At 41.2% G+C, this 16208-nt stretch overlaps 3 protein-coding genes across 3 annotated transcripts in view; all 3 read right to left on the bottom strand.

The window, feature by feature from the left end:
• LOC131241041 (UBP1-associated protein 2C-like) overlaps positions 1 to 16208 on the bottom strand; it is a 67394-nt gene that overhangs the window by 9696 nt on the left and 41490 nt on the right. The window lies entirely within an intron of this gene.
• Positions 7605 to 8872, bottom strand: LOC131241046 (senescence-specific cysteine protease SAG39-like). The gene is made up of 2 exons (XM_058239674.1): positions 8449 to 8872; positions 7605 to 8324 (listed from the first exon to the last, which is right to left on the bottom strand). The coding sequence occupies exons 1-2, from the start codon at positions 8870 to 8872 to the stop codon at positions 7729 to 7731; spliced, it is 1020 nt and encodes a 339-aa protein (XP_058095657.1). The 3' UTR covers positions 7605 to 7728.
• Positions 13005 to 14823, bottom strand: LOC131241042 (senescence-specific cysteine protease SAG39-like). The gene is made up of 2 exons (XM_058239668.1): positions 13753 to 14823; positions 13005 to 13628 (listed from the first exon to the last, which is right to left on the bottom strand). The coding sequence occupies exons 1-2, from the start codon at positions 14297 to 14299 to the stop codon at positions 13033 to 13035; spliced, it is 1143 nt and encodes a 380-aa protein (XP_058095651.1). The 5' UTR covers positions 14300 to 14823; the 3' UTR covers positions 13005 to 13032.

Here is a 16208-nt window from a genome sequence, read left to right as displayed (position 1 = left end):
CATGCAAACAGTGGGGCTCACTGTGTAGATGAACTGGCCCAAAAATCGGCCTTGTCAGCTCATCAGGTAACACATCTATGGGTGAATCTTATCCACTGACAATTTTTTAAACCCATCCATTATGTTTGTAAACGTGTGGCCACCTTATGAGTTAACAATCCAAATATCTGATTGGACTGTTTTAGTTCTGTATGATCATATTTCTTAATACTACCTAGATAAAGTATGTTGTTCAGACATTTAATTGATATGTGCAGATTCTGTTCTTGCTTCTATTATGACCGTTTTGGTATATCTACAAAAACTTGCAGGTATGTGTCTAATACAATTTCTTTCTGCTAATATTTATTCCTTAATGATAAGCATACTTGGATTTCAGGGAGATTTGGCAAATTACCTTCAAAAGAAAGGACGTCCACAGCCTTCTAAAGTTCTGAGATTTGCTCTTGATATTGCTAGGTAAGATCATAACTTGATATTTGGCCACCGACTGATTGGTTTTTTAATTGAAGATGATGTGGTTTTCACTGACTTTGTTGGTGACAGCAAGTAATCAAAAGCTATATCACTTTTCCCTTAGTTTTCTTTTCTTTTGTGGGGACCTATGATACCACCAAACCCACAAGATCTGACAGTGATGTATAGCTTCATCTACAATTAGGTCAGCAATTTGGACAATCTGGATTTCTAAACAGCTAAAAGTTGTAATTTATCAGATGTGTATCATTACAAGCTATGTAGTAGATACTTTGTATTTAGAGAATTCTATAAGAATATCTGTATCTCTTGTCTGATCCGGCATTTATTTATTTATTATCTGTGGACTCACAAATCAGCCATTTAGATTTTCTCAGAACATAATGTGTGGAATTTCAAAAACCTTCTCATAATTACATTTTTATATGGGTGATTTTTGTATCTAGGTGTGGCTTCACGCAATGGATGTTGCAGGCCTTCTACAGTTTGTTGTTATCTTGCAATCTAGCATGAAATCAACACTCAAGGAAGACCTTTACTGGTGTGCTGCAACCCTTTACTTTTTCAAAAAACAGGTGATGAGTTCTCAAATAGAACAAATACGTGCACACACATACCAATAATAAAACAATACATGCATAAAGAATGTCAAGAGCATGCTTGATATAGGGAATGACACTCTCTACTTGAGTTTTTCTCGTAGGCAAATAAATAGCTTTGCAAATAATCCAGTCTCATGAGTTGCTTCCACTGTTCCACATGAAAATCTTCCATTGAAACTCTCAAGATCTTTTTAGAATGCTGAAATTTTTATTGAAAATTAATTGAAAGAAGGAAAGCTATCCATTAAGATAATGGACAACTATTGCCAATTAGAAGAGAGTACCTTACTTTCAGATAGCTATCAGATCATTAAATAACCATTTTGAGTTCAGGAGTTTTTCAGATAGCTCTTCTTGATCTTGATAAAGCTCTTTCTTCTGATTGTTTAAGTTATTTAGAAACTGAAATGCTTGCAATGGCTCTTGTTTTAGTGGAATGGGATTCTTTTGAATATCTAATCTGAATCCTTATTTTATCATTGACAGTCGACAGATGTATTTGCATGTGTTATGACAGATTTCTTTTTTGGAAAGTAACATTACCAGGGATTGAACCCTGGATCACTCACACACACTTCTTAATCTTATTATGACAGATAAAAATTTTCCTGGTTCACTGGCTTCCTTTTACCTAAATAGTTTGCTATCTTGATGAGGACCCAAAGACTTTGAAGGTGTTTCCCATTCCACTTCATGATGCCAGTGGCTCAACTCTGCATTATGATCGGCTTAGCATTTCACCAGATGGAAAGATATTGGCAGCAACCCATGGTTCCACATTCTGTCATGTGCTGAAACTGGAAAGGTTTTGGATACAGCTGAAAAATCACATTAAGGTTTTGGATACAATGTATAAAGATTTGTTTCAGATATTTTGATATGTAACCATGTGCTAATATTTGTTATATGTTCTATACTTTAATTCACAGAAACTGTTCAATTAAGTTTTGATTTATTTCACTATAGGCATTGTCTGCTTGTAATATGTTAGTTAAAAACTGAAATAGGAAGCAATTTCTTTACAGTATATGCCTAGGAGGGCTTCCATGAATTTTATTCATTGCTTATCATATACCTAGAATAACTAAGAGTTTCCCTGTATCTTATTGGGGTAAGCTGATATGGATTCAACACTGCCGTTTCAGCTGATGTGAAACTGATTTTCTGCACCCCACTGAGCAGGCTATGCATTTACTGTGGTACCAATGGCTACGGTCGTACTGTGGGGCTAGTCAGATTTAGCTACAGATTTTATCCGTAGCTTTTGACCATTTTAACAAAAAACTGATGATTTAGCGGCGTCCAGCACAACTGTCAGCAAAGGTCCTGGCCGCCGGTAAAGCCTTTACCGACTGAGGCTTTGCCGGCTGTTAGATAACCGCGGGCAAAATATTTGCCGGCGGTTTTATTGGTCTTTGCCGGCGGTTTTGACCGCCGGTAAAGGCCAGTTTTCTTGTAGTGCCTATTGGCTGCTGAAAAAGTGGGCCACTGAGCAGGTATAGACAACAGAATGCTAAGTTCTCGACCTAACCAGGCCATTCCCACAAACATGCTAGCTATGCAGGTAATCCGCACCATGGAAACAGTGGGGCTCACCATAAAGATCGAATGGAGAATCAGGCTGGTCCGTTCATCAGGTGAGCTACACCGGTTGAATCAGTGGACAACCGATGGTCTGAATCAACATTTAGGCAAGGCCCACCCAATTAGGAGCCGGCCTTTTTTTCTTTTTCTTTTTTCCAGGTGATCTCCATGGTGGGCCTACCGATTGCATGGTACAAAGGTGTCCTGCAAAGCTGGAATTTTCTGTGGGAAAGTCGCGATTGGACGCATGTCTTTGGTGCTACTAATCATTTCTTCCCCTCGACAGCTACACTTGATCCCTTTCATAGTTTCGTTCGATGACTGTTACGTAATGCTTCACGGAAGAATGCGGGAACTGCTAAGGTTTTTTCTTTTTTATTTTTTATTTTTGCTTGTTTGGCAACACTCTCATAAGTGCCTTCGCTTGCTTATGAAATAGGAAAGTTATTTTTTTAGTTAGTTTGGAAAGCATCTTTTGAAAAGTAAGTTAACATATTAAAGTTGCTTATAATCTTATGGAATTTTGATCAAAGTAGAATAAGTAGAATAGCCCAAAGCCTAAAAAAATGGGACCTTTACAAAAAATGCCCTACCTGACCCGGACGCCTTTTTCGAAAGATTTAGGACGAAATTGCCCATATGGATCGCCGTCTTCTTCTTTTGTTGTTTTCCTAAAGACTCTTCTTCCACCTTTTCAAGTAGGTCTTCTAGGGACCCACTACCACCTCCTTTGATAATATTTTTCCGCATATGGTCACCACCATTAACTTCTCCAACGTATGGGCACCACCAACAATCTCTACAGCCCTAAAAATGAGTGTTAGTTTTGCTCCTATGACCACATTTCTTAGAAATGGAGATCACTGGTAGGTGGAAGATATTTTGAATGAATTTTTTAATTTTTTAATTTTTTTACAAAATAGTATTTTCTTTGAGATGAAAACCACGTTTAGTTGTGGATAGAGAAGGATGGATGTAGTTGTTGGCATAACGAGAGGTGATTATCAGAAGGGATTTGTGGTGAAGATGGATGGTCGTATTTGTCATGTGGGAAATAACAATGGAAAAAGAACTTGAATTTTATAATGTATTGGCTTAAAGAAATAAATATTTATCATTTGTTAAAGGTCAAGGTTGTCATGTGTTAATGGTTTGGATTGTGGTTGTCATGTATTAAGGGTTGAGCTTGTCATGGACTGAGTCATAGTGGTCATGTGTTAAAGGTCGAGGTTGTCATGTGCTAAGGGTTGAAGTTGTCATGTGTTAAGAGTTTGGGTCGTGGTTGCCATGTATTAAGGGTTGATGTTATCATGTATAAAGGGTTTAGGTTGTCATGTGTTAATGGTTGTGAGCTCATATATGTTCACTCCCCAAGTATAGGGTTGTAATGTAGTAGTAAACTCAGTAAGACCGAGGTCGAATCTCAAGGGACTGAAACTTGTACGTAGTCTGAAATTAAGTAGAACTAGAACTAGACTAAGATGAAATCTAAATCGAATGAATTTGAAGGAATAATGATGAAATATTAATTTAAAACTTAAAGAAATCAAAGGTAAGAAACTAGAGTGCCAAGGATCCACTTATAGCAATTGGGAAGTTACCTTACACTGATTCAGGGACACAACTAGAATCAGAGTCCTATCTTATCCAGTTGGTAAGAAGAGATTTGTGAGATCTCTGAACTTCTCATGAATCTAATCATCAACAGATAAGATTGGTGAAGATTTGGAAGTGATTCCGTCACCTAACCATGCCCAGGAGACTATGTCAAACAACAGCAATTTATCAATCTTACAGCCAATCATGAGAGAATTGTGAAAGTTAGGAAGGGTTCTATAACCCAACCATGCCCATGAGACAATGATGAATAACAGGGCCTCCTAAGTTCACAATCTCATAACAAAAGGAACATACTCAAAGCTATTGCAGATCTACTGTAATTTGAGTCACAATAAACCATTAAAAATTAAAAGTATTCCTTAATAATCAAACTAGAATCCATAAGAGTTCAATAACCATGAATCAAAACAAAACTAACACCTCAATGACGCTATAAGCTCTACCTCTTAGCCCTAGCTAAGAGGTTTAGCCTAACAACATGATTAGGCTAAATCCCGTAAACAAAAATAAAATAAACAAAAGAAAAAATAAAAAGGAAAAGGAAAAAAACAACTCTATTCTCTCTTCCTCATTCTGTGCTTCACGTCCAGCCCAAATCTCCTCTCTCACGTTCTCTCTTTCTTATAGGTAATTAGGCAGTGGAGAGGTGTGCTGGCGTGCGTCAAAAGATAGCCAGCTGTACTCCTTTCGCAGCAAACAAGTTGCTCCCGCCTCAATCTGCGTTTTGGCGCTGTGGAAGAACCCAAACGGTAGATCTGAGCCATTCAGTCTTCTTAAGCCAGGTCGGTCACACCTTGAGACTAGTTTGGACGGTCCAGATGGACAGACCGACTATCTTCTCGACTGTAGAACGGCCCTACAACGATCGGTTCTCGCAATGCGCAACAGAGCCTGCGCAACCGTCTGTTGTGACGCTGGTGGGGCCCTTTTCGATGTCGTGTTGATAAATGTACGTCGTTCACTGAATTCTAATCGAAATTTCTGTTGGAAAAAGTTATTTTTGGCCATCCTTTGATGCGGTCCACTGAATCTGTAAAGTCATTGTCTGTCTTTTGTTTGAGCGGTTGGGATCTCATCATCTTTATTTCTTCAAATTTCGTCACCTAGGCCTTAGTAATATGGGCCTTGGGATCTAATGGACAGTCCAGATTCATTATCTGGACCACAATGGTAGCCCACGATGATCACCCGTAAATGTCCATGCGAATGCTGGAAAAGGAAACTGATGTTTCCATTTTGTGAAGAAGACTCAGACAAACAGAGTTTGACCGGCTTGAGCGGTCCGGTGCACATCCAGTATACATGTGCTCATGTACACACTACCAGAGGTGGGGTCCACAGTGATGCAGTGTGAGATATCTGCACCGTCCATCTCCTTCCTAATCTGATTTAAGGGGTTGAGACTAACATTGAAGCATATCCAGATATCAGGTGGGCCCCAGATCAGATATTTATGGGCTGATCTGTCCATTGGGCCACTTCCAAAAGGATCCAATAGCTAAAATTTGACGTGTACGGTTAATTTAGGGTCCTTAGGCCATATATAAATTTTCGAGCTAAAAAAATGGTGGAAACCTTGTGATCTTGCATTCTGGACGATTTTCAAGCCTGTTTAACGTGAGTGGCGTGATTTTCTCAGATTTCTGCCATGTAAATTCTTCGATCTCGGTCTCCTGGGGTCCGTCCCTTGCCTTGGTGACTTCGGAGCATTAAATCCATGCTTTTAGTACCATTTTTCAATCCACACCTATAAATTCACCTTGCCGCACAAACACGATTAAAATATGCTGTTAAATAGTATCATGTTCGTAAATCCAGGTAATAAATGGGGTCTAATATGTAATATTTGACCCTCAACAATATATGTGTCGAATCCAACATTTGTTAGATTCAAATTTTAATTTCATGCCACAGGCCAAAGAATAAATTACATCCAAAAATCATGTCCTAAGAAGTTTTCAATAGTAGGTTTTCAATCTCACTATTTTCTGTGGTGTGGTCCAATTGAGCCTTTGATATGCCTCAATTTTTGGCTCATGCCTTAAAATGATTTTTCAAAATGGATGGATAGCATGGATAAAATACATAAATCACAGTGGGACCCATTGGAACATTCATCTCTAGTTAGGCAATCCATGTCAGATCCCATCACATCCCATTGGAATTCAAGCAAAAGCCTTTTGCAACAACTTTCTACCATCAGAAACTATGTTGGGTCAATCGTAATGTTTGTGGGAAATCCACTCTATTCATTCATTTTGGAACATCATGTTAAGACATGAGACCACAAATTAGACATATCTGAAACTCATGTTGCCTCCCATTCAAACCTTTTTAGGCTCTACTGCGACGTTCATAAAGTAGTCCAAATGCTTATATGTTCCTTATCATGAGAATGAACTGAAGGAATAAAAGTATTAGCTTGATGCAAAGCCTCTGCAACCCCATAAATGTTTCAACCATGGGCATACGATCTCCACTGTTTTCTGTTGTGTGGCCCACTTGAGCTTTGGATCTACCTCAATTTTGGGTTCATGTTATAAAATGATTTGGCAAAATATATCACCTTCTGGATTTCTCACCAACACCATAGTGAGCCCCACAGTGTTTACCCTGTCCAAAGTCGTCCCCTGTCAGGCGCCGGGCTGAACATAGAAGGTATTCATGGGCAATTTTGTCCCAAAGATTTTGAAAAAGCTATCAAAGGGTATGCCTGAAAGTATTTTAAAGGTCCCCATATTTTGGGTATTGGCATTACCACATTGCTACTTTGGTAGATCCAAATATACTTAAAATGTCATTTACCTCCATTTACTCCCAATTATTCCCATTTACCTCCATTTACTCCCGTCCAATCCGACCATAAGTTTTGTAAAAAGAGTCGAATTAGCAAGTGCGACCGTTCGTTGAGGCCGGCGCCTCGCCTACAGGGCCATCCCCGTAAAAATTTAAACCTGCCTAGACAAAGATCGTCAAACAGCTCAAAGTCCGCAAAAGACGCCACGACAGCACTATCCCTGTCTAGAGAGCCCAGTGGCTGACTACACCTACAACAACAGAAGCTCGCCCGAAAGAAGATATCCGGGGAGATTAAAAACACAGCAGACGTATTCACCTACAAGGGATGGACCACCCAGCACCTCAGGCCTACCCCCACCACCGCATCTTCGAACATATTAATTTAGTTATTAACTATCAGGCCCAGTGAAGTAAATAGTCTTGCAGTCAATGCTGACACAACTAGACATTGAGCCGAGTCGAGTAACCATGTCATATGGCCTACAGAAAAGTAGCCATTTGGATATTGTAAGTGATAATGGAAGTAATTCATTACATATATGAGAATTACATGAAGAAGCTAAACATTTCTACATTGATATTTCTCCATAACACTATTATATCAAAGCATAGGATAAACAAGCATGATATATGCAGCTAGTGAGGATTAAGCAGCGGTGGGATAAGAAGCCATCATGGCAATACCACATATCCCTTCTTTAGCACCAACATCCCTCTCCATCATTATGTATCCATCTTCACCCCATGAAGTTCCCCATGAATTCTTCACTATCCAATACTTTGTCCCATCATCTGTCGTCCCATATCCAACAGCAGTCACACCATGGTCTAGTTCGGTACCACAATCTCCTGTAAATACACCGCTTGAGTAAAACTGGAAGGCAGATCCACTAGCATCAATTGCAACAGAAACGGGTTGGTTGGCCACAGCCTTCAACAGAGCTTTCTCACTGTTGGCCGTAACATCTTGGTGACCGTTGATCTTGGCCACAGGGTTGGCTTCCTTCTTGGAGTTGCAAGTGCCATCAACTGCCATGTAGGGGTACTTGGCTTCTGTTGTAAGTCCTCTGTTGTGTTGAATGAAATCAAAGGCGCCGTCCATGAAACCTCCTGCACAGCCTTGATCCTCACCTTTGGTGTCACAATCCACCACCTCTTGCTCAGATAAAGAAAGCAACTTCCCTGTCTTGAGTTGTGTAATCCCTTCCGTAGCTGCTACCGCTGAGAATGCCCAGCAACATCCTATTTGGCAACACCAGATAGCAAGTTAGATTCCACAAGATAACAATGTCATGTTCCTTTTTAGAACAAAGTTACAGTAATCCAAGAAAATCGACAAAATTCATGGGAAGGTTATAAAGCTTACCGCATTGTCCTTGGTCTTTGATTGGGGTTACAGCACCTTTCTTTCTCCAATCCATACTAGCTGGCACAGTCACGTTCTCATACATGAACGACGTGGCTCTCGATACCCTTGTTTGAGTGGGCCTAAATCCGTTACGGCTGACCTTGAACTCCTCGTTGGTTTGGTCTGCAAATTCATTTACACCTAGCTTGTAAGAGCGGCCCCCAGCATTGTTGAAGGATTCTATGAATTCCACATTGTCCTTGAATATCTTGAAACGTAGCTCTTTCTCAGCTGCATCCTTGTACGTGCGACCATATCGAGCCATCCATTGCTCGTACCTGTCAGACATGGACACTTCCTGTATAGTGCGGCCCATGGCTTGACAAGCCCACACTCCCAAGATGAACAAGGCTATGGAGAAAGATTTGGTTAAGGAAACCATGGTGGTAAGGGAGGAGTGTATGGATGATCTGGTGATGTGATTATGGAATTGGGTGCATACACTTACTCTTAAGTCGAGTTTATATACGGAATATTGGGGCCCACATGATTCATTAATCTCCATTGCTTTATTGTTAGTGTGGTGATGATGGAGACTTGATATAAGTGCCCGATCAAGTGTATTGATTTGGATGGCTAAAATGACATTTATTAATCGAACACTTCTTATACTGAAATTTCGTGTACGTTGCGCTTGTCTATTCTAACATTCTATATTTGACAGTGCCAGTTTTTAAGCAACAACTGGCACAGGAAAAAAAAAAAAAAAAGGCAATTCTGCCCATCAGGTGGATCACACCGTTAGCATCCTTGATGGTCGGATCGTCCTAATTTTTTGAACTAGGTGATGTTTATGTCCCTGCCTCCTTCTGAACAGGTCAGATATCATACATAATCACATGTGCAATAGATGGACAGTTACTAAACTTTAATAGCACCATGGATAGTATGTGAAAAAAGAGGAGAATGTAGACGAAAAGACTGTCATAACAAAAGAAAACCTGTCCAAACCATTACATTTGCCCCGGCACGTAGGCTCCCTCTCGGAAGTGGATTGCTGTTGTCCAGGCATGCATGCCTACCGATCTTTCGGGCCTTGCTCGGTTTGGGGGCTTGACCCCAAAATTTAAACCCGCTTATTATTATTATTATTATTATTATTATTTTGCCTAGGTTGGTGCTTTCAAGTCCCATCATGGACCGTTTAGGGCTTGTTTGGATCATAAGTTACTTAATATAAGCTATTTAAACTACAAGCAGCTCATCTTTGTTTCTACTCATTTAGCAAATTAGTATCTTTGGTAAACAAGTTACTTATCAGTCAAAAAAAAGAAGAAAAGCAAGTTTGGTTTCCAATATCACATAAGTAATCATCCCTCAGTTTTGTTTGGTCCAGCCTTAACATCCATCATCCACCATGTGGGCCAGTGAATCATTCATTATGTCGGGCCTACCTTAGCCATGTCTTCAATGTGAACCATCCATCATGTGGGGCTAACCTTCAATATGGACCATCCAACTTGAGTGACCCATCTTTGATATGGGCTATCCATCGTGCAATGTCACCTTGGATGTGGGCCATCCATCATGTCCGGCCTGCCTTGGAAGGGGGTCATTCATCATTATGGGCCGACCTTCGATGTGAACTATTCTCATGTGGGGGCCACCTTAATATGGGTCATCTATCATGTGGAGCCCACCATCAAAGTTAGTGTCCGTCATGCAGTGCCCACCTTAAATATCCACCACCCATCATGTGGAGGCCACCTTTGATGTGGACCATTCATCATATGGGCTCCACTTCAATGTGGGTCGCCCATCATACGGAACCCATTTTGGATGTGGGCCAATGATCGTTAGTGGCCAACCTTTGATGTGGACCATCCATTATATAGAGCCTGACTTGATGTGAGTCATCCATCATTTGGAGCCTACTTTCAATATCCCCTGCCCATCACGTGGAGCCCACCTTTGATTTGGACCGTCTACCATGTGGGGCACACAATCAATGTGGGCCATCTATCATGTGGGGTCCGCCTTGGATGTGGGTCATTCATCAATAGGGGTCAACTTTTGACATGGACCAACCATTCTATTGGCCCGTGTGATGTGGGTCATCCATCATGTAGGGCCCACCATCAATGTTCATTGCCCATCCTGTGGAGCCCACCTATGATGTGGACCTTCCATTGTGTGGGCCCCACCTTCATTGTGGAGTTGTCCACCATGGATGAATTGGGCCCATCTCCCCTCCTTGTGGACGTTGATTGCCTGCTGGTGTTGTCTATTGGAGGATGCTCCGTGGGCTCCACCATGATGTATGGGTTCTATCCATACTGTTCATCTATTTTTACAAGCCATTTAAAGACATGATCCCAAAAATAAGGCAGTTCCAAATCTCATGTGGACCCACCGGCAGGAAACACTGGTGATTGAACACCCCATCTTTAAAAACTTCCCGGGGGCTACAAAAGTTTTGGATGAATTAAGCTTATATTTGTGTTTTCCCTTCATCCACGTTTGTGTGATCTAATCAAGAGGTTGGATGGAAAATTAACGTTATAGTTGACCCTAGGAAGTTTTCAATGGTGAGCGTTCAATCACCACTGTTTTCTGTAGGTGTGATCCACTTGAGATTTGGATCTGTCTCATTTTTGGCTGATACCCTAAAATGATATGAAAAAATAGATGGACAGCGTGGATAAAACAGGCCTACTTAGCATTGTCCAGTAACCACCTCGTTGGGGCCTCTTGATTTTCCATGTCCCCGGTAAATACATTTACAAGGGTAATAATTATTTACTTAAATAATTACCTCCCAGTTCCCCCAAAAATTCAGGCAGATCAAAGCTCAAGCGGACCACACTGTAAGAAAAACTGGGAATTAAACACCTACTGTTAGAAACTTCTTGGGGCCTCAAAAGTTTGGGATCTTGTCTTTTCCCCTTATCAATGTTTGTGTGGCTTTATGAACAGGTTACATGACAAATAAACATTAATATGAGCTAGCGAAGGAAACAACTTTCAATGGTGGTGGACTTAGCAAGCAGAGCTCAGCATGAGAGGACTCAACTTGGCAAACTCGACTCGTCTAACTCGTTTAGATTCGACTCGATCTGAACTTAGTGGGTGAGCCGATCCGAATCGAGTTGACTTCATCCATTGCGAACTCAAACTGAGTCGAGTTTGAGTCACCTAGTAACTTGACTTGACCCGAAAACCAACTTGGTACTGACTTGACTCGATCTAAAACTCAAACTCGTACATATATATTTTAAAAAAAAAAAAAAAAAAAAAATCATGTATTTGACTGAGAGGCTACAATTCTGGCAAGTGAATCTATGTTTTGAGTTGTGATTTCAGCCCGTGGATACCTGCTATACTCAATCTGACTTGGTGTAGACTCGACCCGACTCGGTACTTGTGATCGGGTTAGACTCAATCCGGATTAGCCCAGGCCAGACCTGTGATTTAGGTGAGGCCATGCCAAAGGAAATAGTAGGCAGAGAGACATCCATCTTTGATTTTTACAAGGCCCACCGCATTGATTTTGTAAAATCCACTCTAACCATTGGATGTCATACCAAAATTTAGGCCTGGATCCACAATTCAAGCCTATACATGATCCGGTCCGCCACATAAGGGAAATAATTTGAAGGATTAGCATGGCCTGTACACTTTTTCTAAGGACAAGCACTTTTTCCAATTGTATGGTAAACTTGAATAACAAATGGGACTGATTTATGATAGTAGAACTAACTCCAGGTTTGTTGAAAATATAACTTAAAAATAAAAAGTATTTTAGAAATATCTAGAATGTTTCTAGAAAGTGTCTAGAAAGTATCTAGAATGTGTGAAGAATCTAAAATGTGTCTTTTGAGTTTCCTAAGTAATTAATGCTTATTGTAGAAAACTGTAATGCATTTACTCTTATGTGTAGATTATTCCTCAAGAGTCTATAAAAAGAAACTTGATGTACATAAAAATAAACAAATAAAAACAAGAAGATAATTCCTCCCTTCTAACCATTCAAAGCATTGTAATATCCACTTTTATAATACGAAATATACAAGAGCATTCTACTTGCAATACTCCAAGTCTAAGAAAATCTCTTCTTCCTCTCCTCTTCTCTAACAAGGTGGTCGGGTAAGTCTCACATAAACATCATGCATGTACCCATGATGTTTATGGGAGATCCACTCCTACCAGTAGATGTGTAATCCCCTTAGGCTGGAGGTCCAAAAATCACACTGACCAGTGATTCAGGTAGTTCACACCAAAGGAAACCGTTGGGAGAAGACATGCACCTTTGATTTTTTTTATCTGGGTCATTTGCATCAAAGTCAACACCTGGAAATTCCCTCGGCCTTGAAGCTGGGGGCATTTTACCAATTCCGGGTTCAACAACATAGAAAGGTCTTTGTATACTATACAGATACTGGAAAGGTAGTTTGGATACGATTAGTGATAATGGAAGTAACTCATTATACATATATGAGAATTACATAAAAGAAGCTACACATTTCTACATTGACATTTCTCCATAACACTTTTTGATCAAAGCATGGGATAAACAAGCATGATATATGCAGCTAGTGAGGATTAAGCAGCGGTGGGATAAGAAGCCATCATGGCAATACCACATATCCCTTCTTTAGCAGCAATATCCCTCTCCATCATTATGTATCCATTTTCACCCCATGAAGTTCCCCATGAATTCTTCACTATCCAATACTTTGTCCCATCATCTGTCGTCCCATATCCAACAGCCGTCACTCCATGGTCTAGTTCGGTACCACAATCTCCTGTAAATACACCGCTTGAGTAAAACTGGAAGGCAGATCCACTAGCATCAATTGCAACAGAAACGGGTTGGTTGGCCACAGCCTTCAACAGAGCTTTCTCACTGTTGGCCGTAACATCTTGGTGACCGTTGATCTTAGCCACTGGGTTGGCTTCCTTCTTGGAGTTGCAAGTGCCATCAACTGCCATGTAGGGGTACTTGGCTTCTGTTGTAAGTCCTCTGTTGTGTTGAATGAAATCGAAGGCGCCATCCATGAAACCTCCTGCACAGCCTTGATCCTCACCTTTGGTATCACAATCCACCACTTCTTGCTCAGATAAGGAAAGCAACTTCCCTGTCTTGAGTTGTGTAATCCCTTCCGTGGCCGCTACCGCTGAGAATGCCCAGCAACATCCTATTTGGCAACACCAGATAGCAAGTTAGCTAACAGTTGGTAACAATTTCATGTCCCTTCCTAGAAGGAAGTTACACTAATTGAAGAAAATCAGCTAAATTCGTGAGTAGGTTATAAAGCTTACCACATTGTCCTTGGTCTTTGATTGGGGTCACAGCACCTTTCTTTCTCCAATCCATACTAGCTGGCACAGTCACGTTCTCATACATGAACGACGTGGCTCTCAATACTCTTGTTTGAGTGGGCCTAAATCCGTTACGGCTGACCTTGAACTCCTCGTTGGTTTGGTCTGCAAATTCATTTACACCTAGCTTGTAAGATCGGTCCCCAGCATTGTTGAAGGATTCTATGAATTCCACATTGTCCTTGAATATCTTGAAACGTAGCTCTTTCTCAGCTGCATCCTTGTACGTGCGACCATATCGAGCCATCCATTGCTCGTACCTGTCGGACATGGACACTTCCTGTATAGTGCGGCCCATGGCTTGAGAAGCCCAGACTCCCAAGATGAACAAGGCTATGAAGAAAGATTTGGTTAAGGAAACCATGGTGGTAAGGGAGGAGTGTATGGATGATCTGGTGATGAGATTATGGAAGTGGGTGCATACACTTACTCTTAAGTTGAGTTTATATACGGAATATTGGGGCCCACATGATTCATTAATCTCCATTGCTTTATTGTTAGTGTGGTGAAGATGGAGACTTGATATAAGTGCCCGATCAAGTGTATTGATTTGGATGGCTAAAATGACATTTATTAATCGAACACTTCTTATACTGAAATTTCGTGTACGTTGCGCTTCTCTATTCTAACATTCTATATTTGACAGTGCCAGTTTTTAAGCAACAACCGGCACAGGAAAAAAAAAAAAAAAAAAGGGCAATCCTGCCCATCAGGTGGATCACACCGTTAGCATCCTTGATGGTCGGATCTTCCTAATTTTTTGAACGAGGTGATGTTTATGTCCCTGCCTCCTTCTGAACAGGTCAGATATCATACATAATCACATGTGCACTAGATGGACAGTTACTAAACTTTAATAGCACCATGGATAGTATGTGAAAAAAGAGGAGAATGTAGACGAAAAGACTGTTATAACAAAAGAAAACCTGTCCAAACCATTACATTTGCCCCGGCACGTAGGCTCCCTCTCGGAAGTGGATTGCTGTTGTCCAGGCATGCATGCCTACCGATCTTTCGGGCCTTGCTCGGTTTGGGAGCTTGCCCCCAAAATTTAAACCCGCTTATTATTATTATTATTATTATGCCTAGGTTGGTGCTTTCAAGTCCCATCATGGACCGTTTAGGGCTTGTTTAGATCATAAGTTACTTAATATAAGCTATTTAAACTACAAGCAGCTCATCTTTGTTTCTACTCATTTAGCAAATTAGTATCTTTGGTAAACAAGTTACTTATCAGTCCAAAAAAAGAAGAAAAGCAAGTTTGGTTTCCAATATCACATAAGTAATCATCCCTCAGTTTTGTTTGGTCCAGCCTTAACATCCACCATCCACCATGTGGGCCAACATTTAATGTGAATCGTTCATTATGTCGGGCCTACCTTACCCATGTCTTCAATGTGAACCATCCATCATGTGGGGCTAACCTTCAATATGGATCATCCAACTTGAGTGACCCATCTTTGATATGGGCTATCCATCGTGCAGTGTCACCTTGGATGTGGGCCATCCATCATGTCGGGCCTGCCTTGGCAGGGGGTCATTCATCATTATGGGCTGACCTTTGATGTGAACTGTTCTCATGTGGGGGCCACCTTAATATGGGTCATCTATCCTGTGGAGCCCACCATCAATGTTAGTGTCCGTCATGCGGGGCCCACCTTAAATATCCGCCACTCATCATGTGGAGCCCACCTTTGATGTGGACAATTCATCGTATGGGCTCCACTTCAATGTGGGTCGCCCATCATGCGGAACCCATTTTGGATGTGGGTCAATGATCGTTAGTGGCCAACCTTTGATGTGGACCGTTCATTATATAGAGCCTGACTTGTTGTGAGTCATCCATCATTTGGAGCCTACTTTCAATATCCCCTGCCCATCACGTGGAGCCCACCTTTGATTTGGACCGTCTACCATGTGGGACACACATTCAATGTGGGCCATTTATCATGTGGGGTCTGCCTTGGATGTGGGCCATTCATCAATAGGGGTCAACCTTTGACATGGACCAACCATTCTATTGGCCAGTGTGATGTGGGTCATCCATCATGTGGGGCCCACCATCACTGTTCATTGCCCATCCTGTGGAGCCCACCTATGATGTGGGCCTTCCGTTGTGTGGGCCCCACCTTCAATGTGGAGTTGTCCATCATGGATGAATCGGGCCCATCTCCCCTCCTTGTGAACGTTGATTGCCTGCTGGTGTTGTCTACTGGAGGATGCTCCGTGGGCACCACCATGATGTATGGGTTCTATCCATACTGTTTTTTTACAAGCCATTTTACGACATGATCCCAAAAATAAGGCAGTTCCAAATCTCATGTGGACCCACCAACAGGAAAAAGTGGTCGTTGAACGCCCCATCTTCAAAAACTTACCGGGGGCTACAAAAGTTT

The sequence above is a fragment of the Magnolia sinica genome, chromosome 3 (genome assembly GCF_029962835.1).
Source record: "Magnolia sinica isolate HGM2019 chromosome 3, MsV1, whole genome shotgun sequence".
Classification (NCBI taxonomy): domain Eukaryota; kingdom Viridiplantae; phylum Streptophyta; class Magnoliopsida; order Magnoliales; family Magnoliaceae; genus Magnolia; species Magnolia sinica.
This window is presented reverse-complemented; position numbering and strand designations above follow the sequence as displayed.

Coding starts and splice junctions, on each gene's coding strand:
- LOC131241046 (XM_058239674.1), bottom strand. CDS start 8,872: ATGGTTTCCTTAACCAAATCTTTCTCCATAGCCTTGTTCATCTTGGGA. Junction 8,325..8,448: donor CAAAGACCAAGGACAATGCG/GTAAGCTTTATA, acceptor GTTGCCAAATAG/GATGTTGCTGGGCATTCTCA.
- LOC131241042 (XM_058239668.1), bottom strand. CDS start 14,299: ATGGAGATTAATGAATCATGTGGGCCCCAATATTCCGTATATAAACTC. Junction 13,629..13,752: donor CAAAGACCAAGGACAATGTG/GTAAGCTTTATA, acceptor GTTGCCAAATAG/GATGTTGCTGGGCATTCTCA.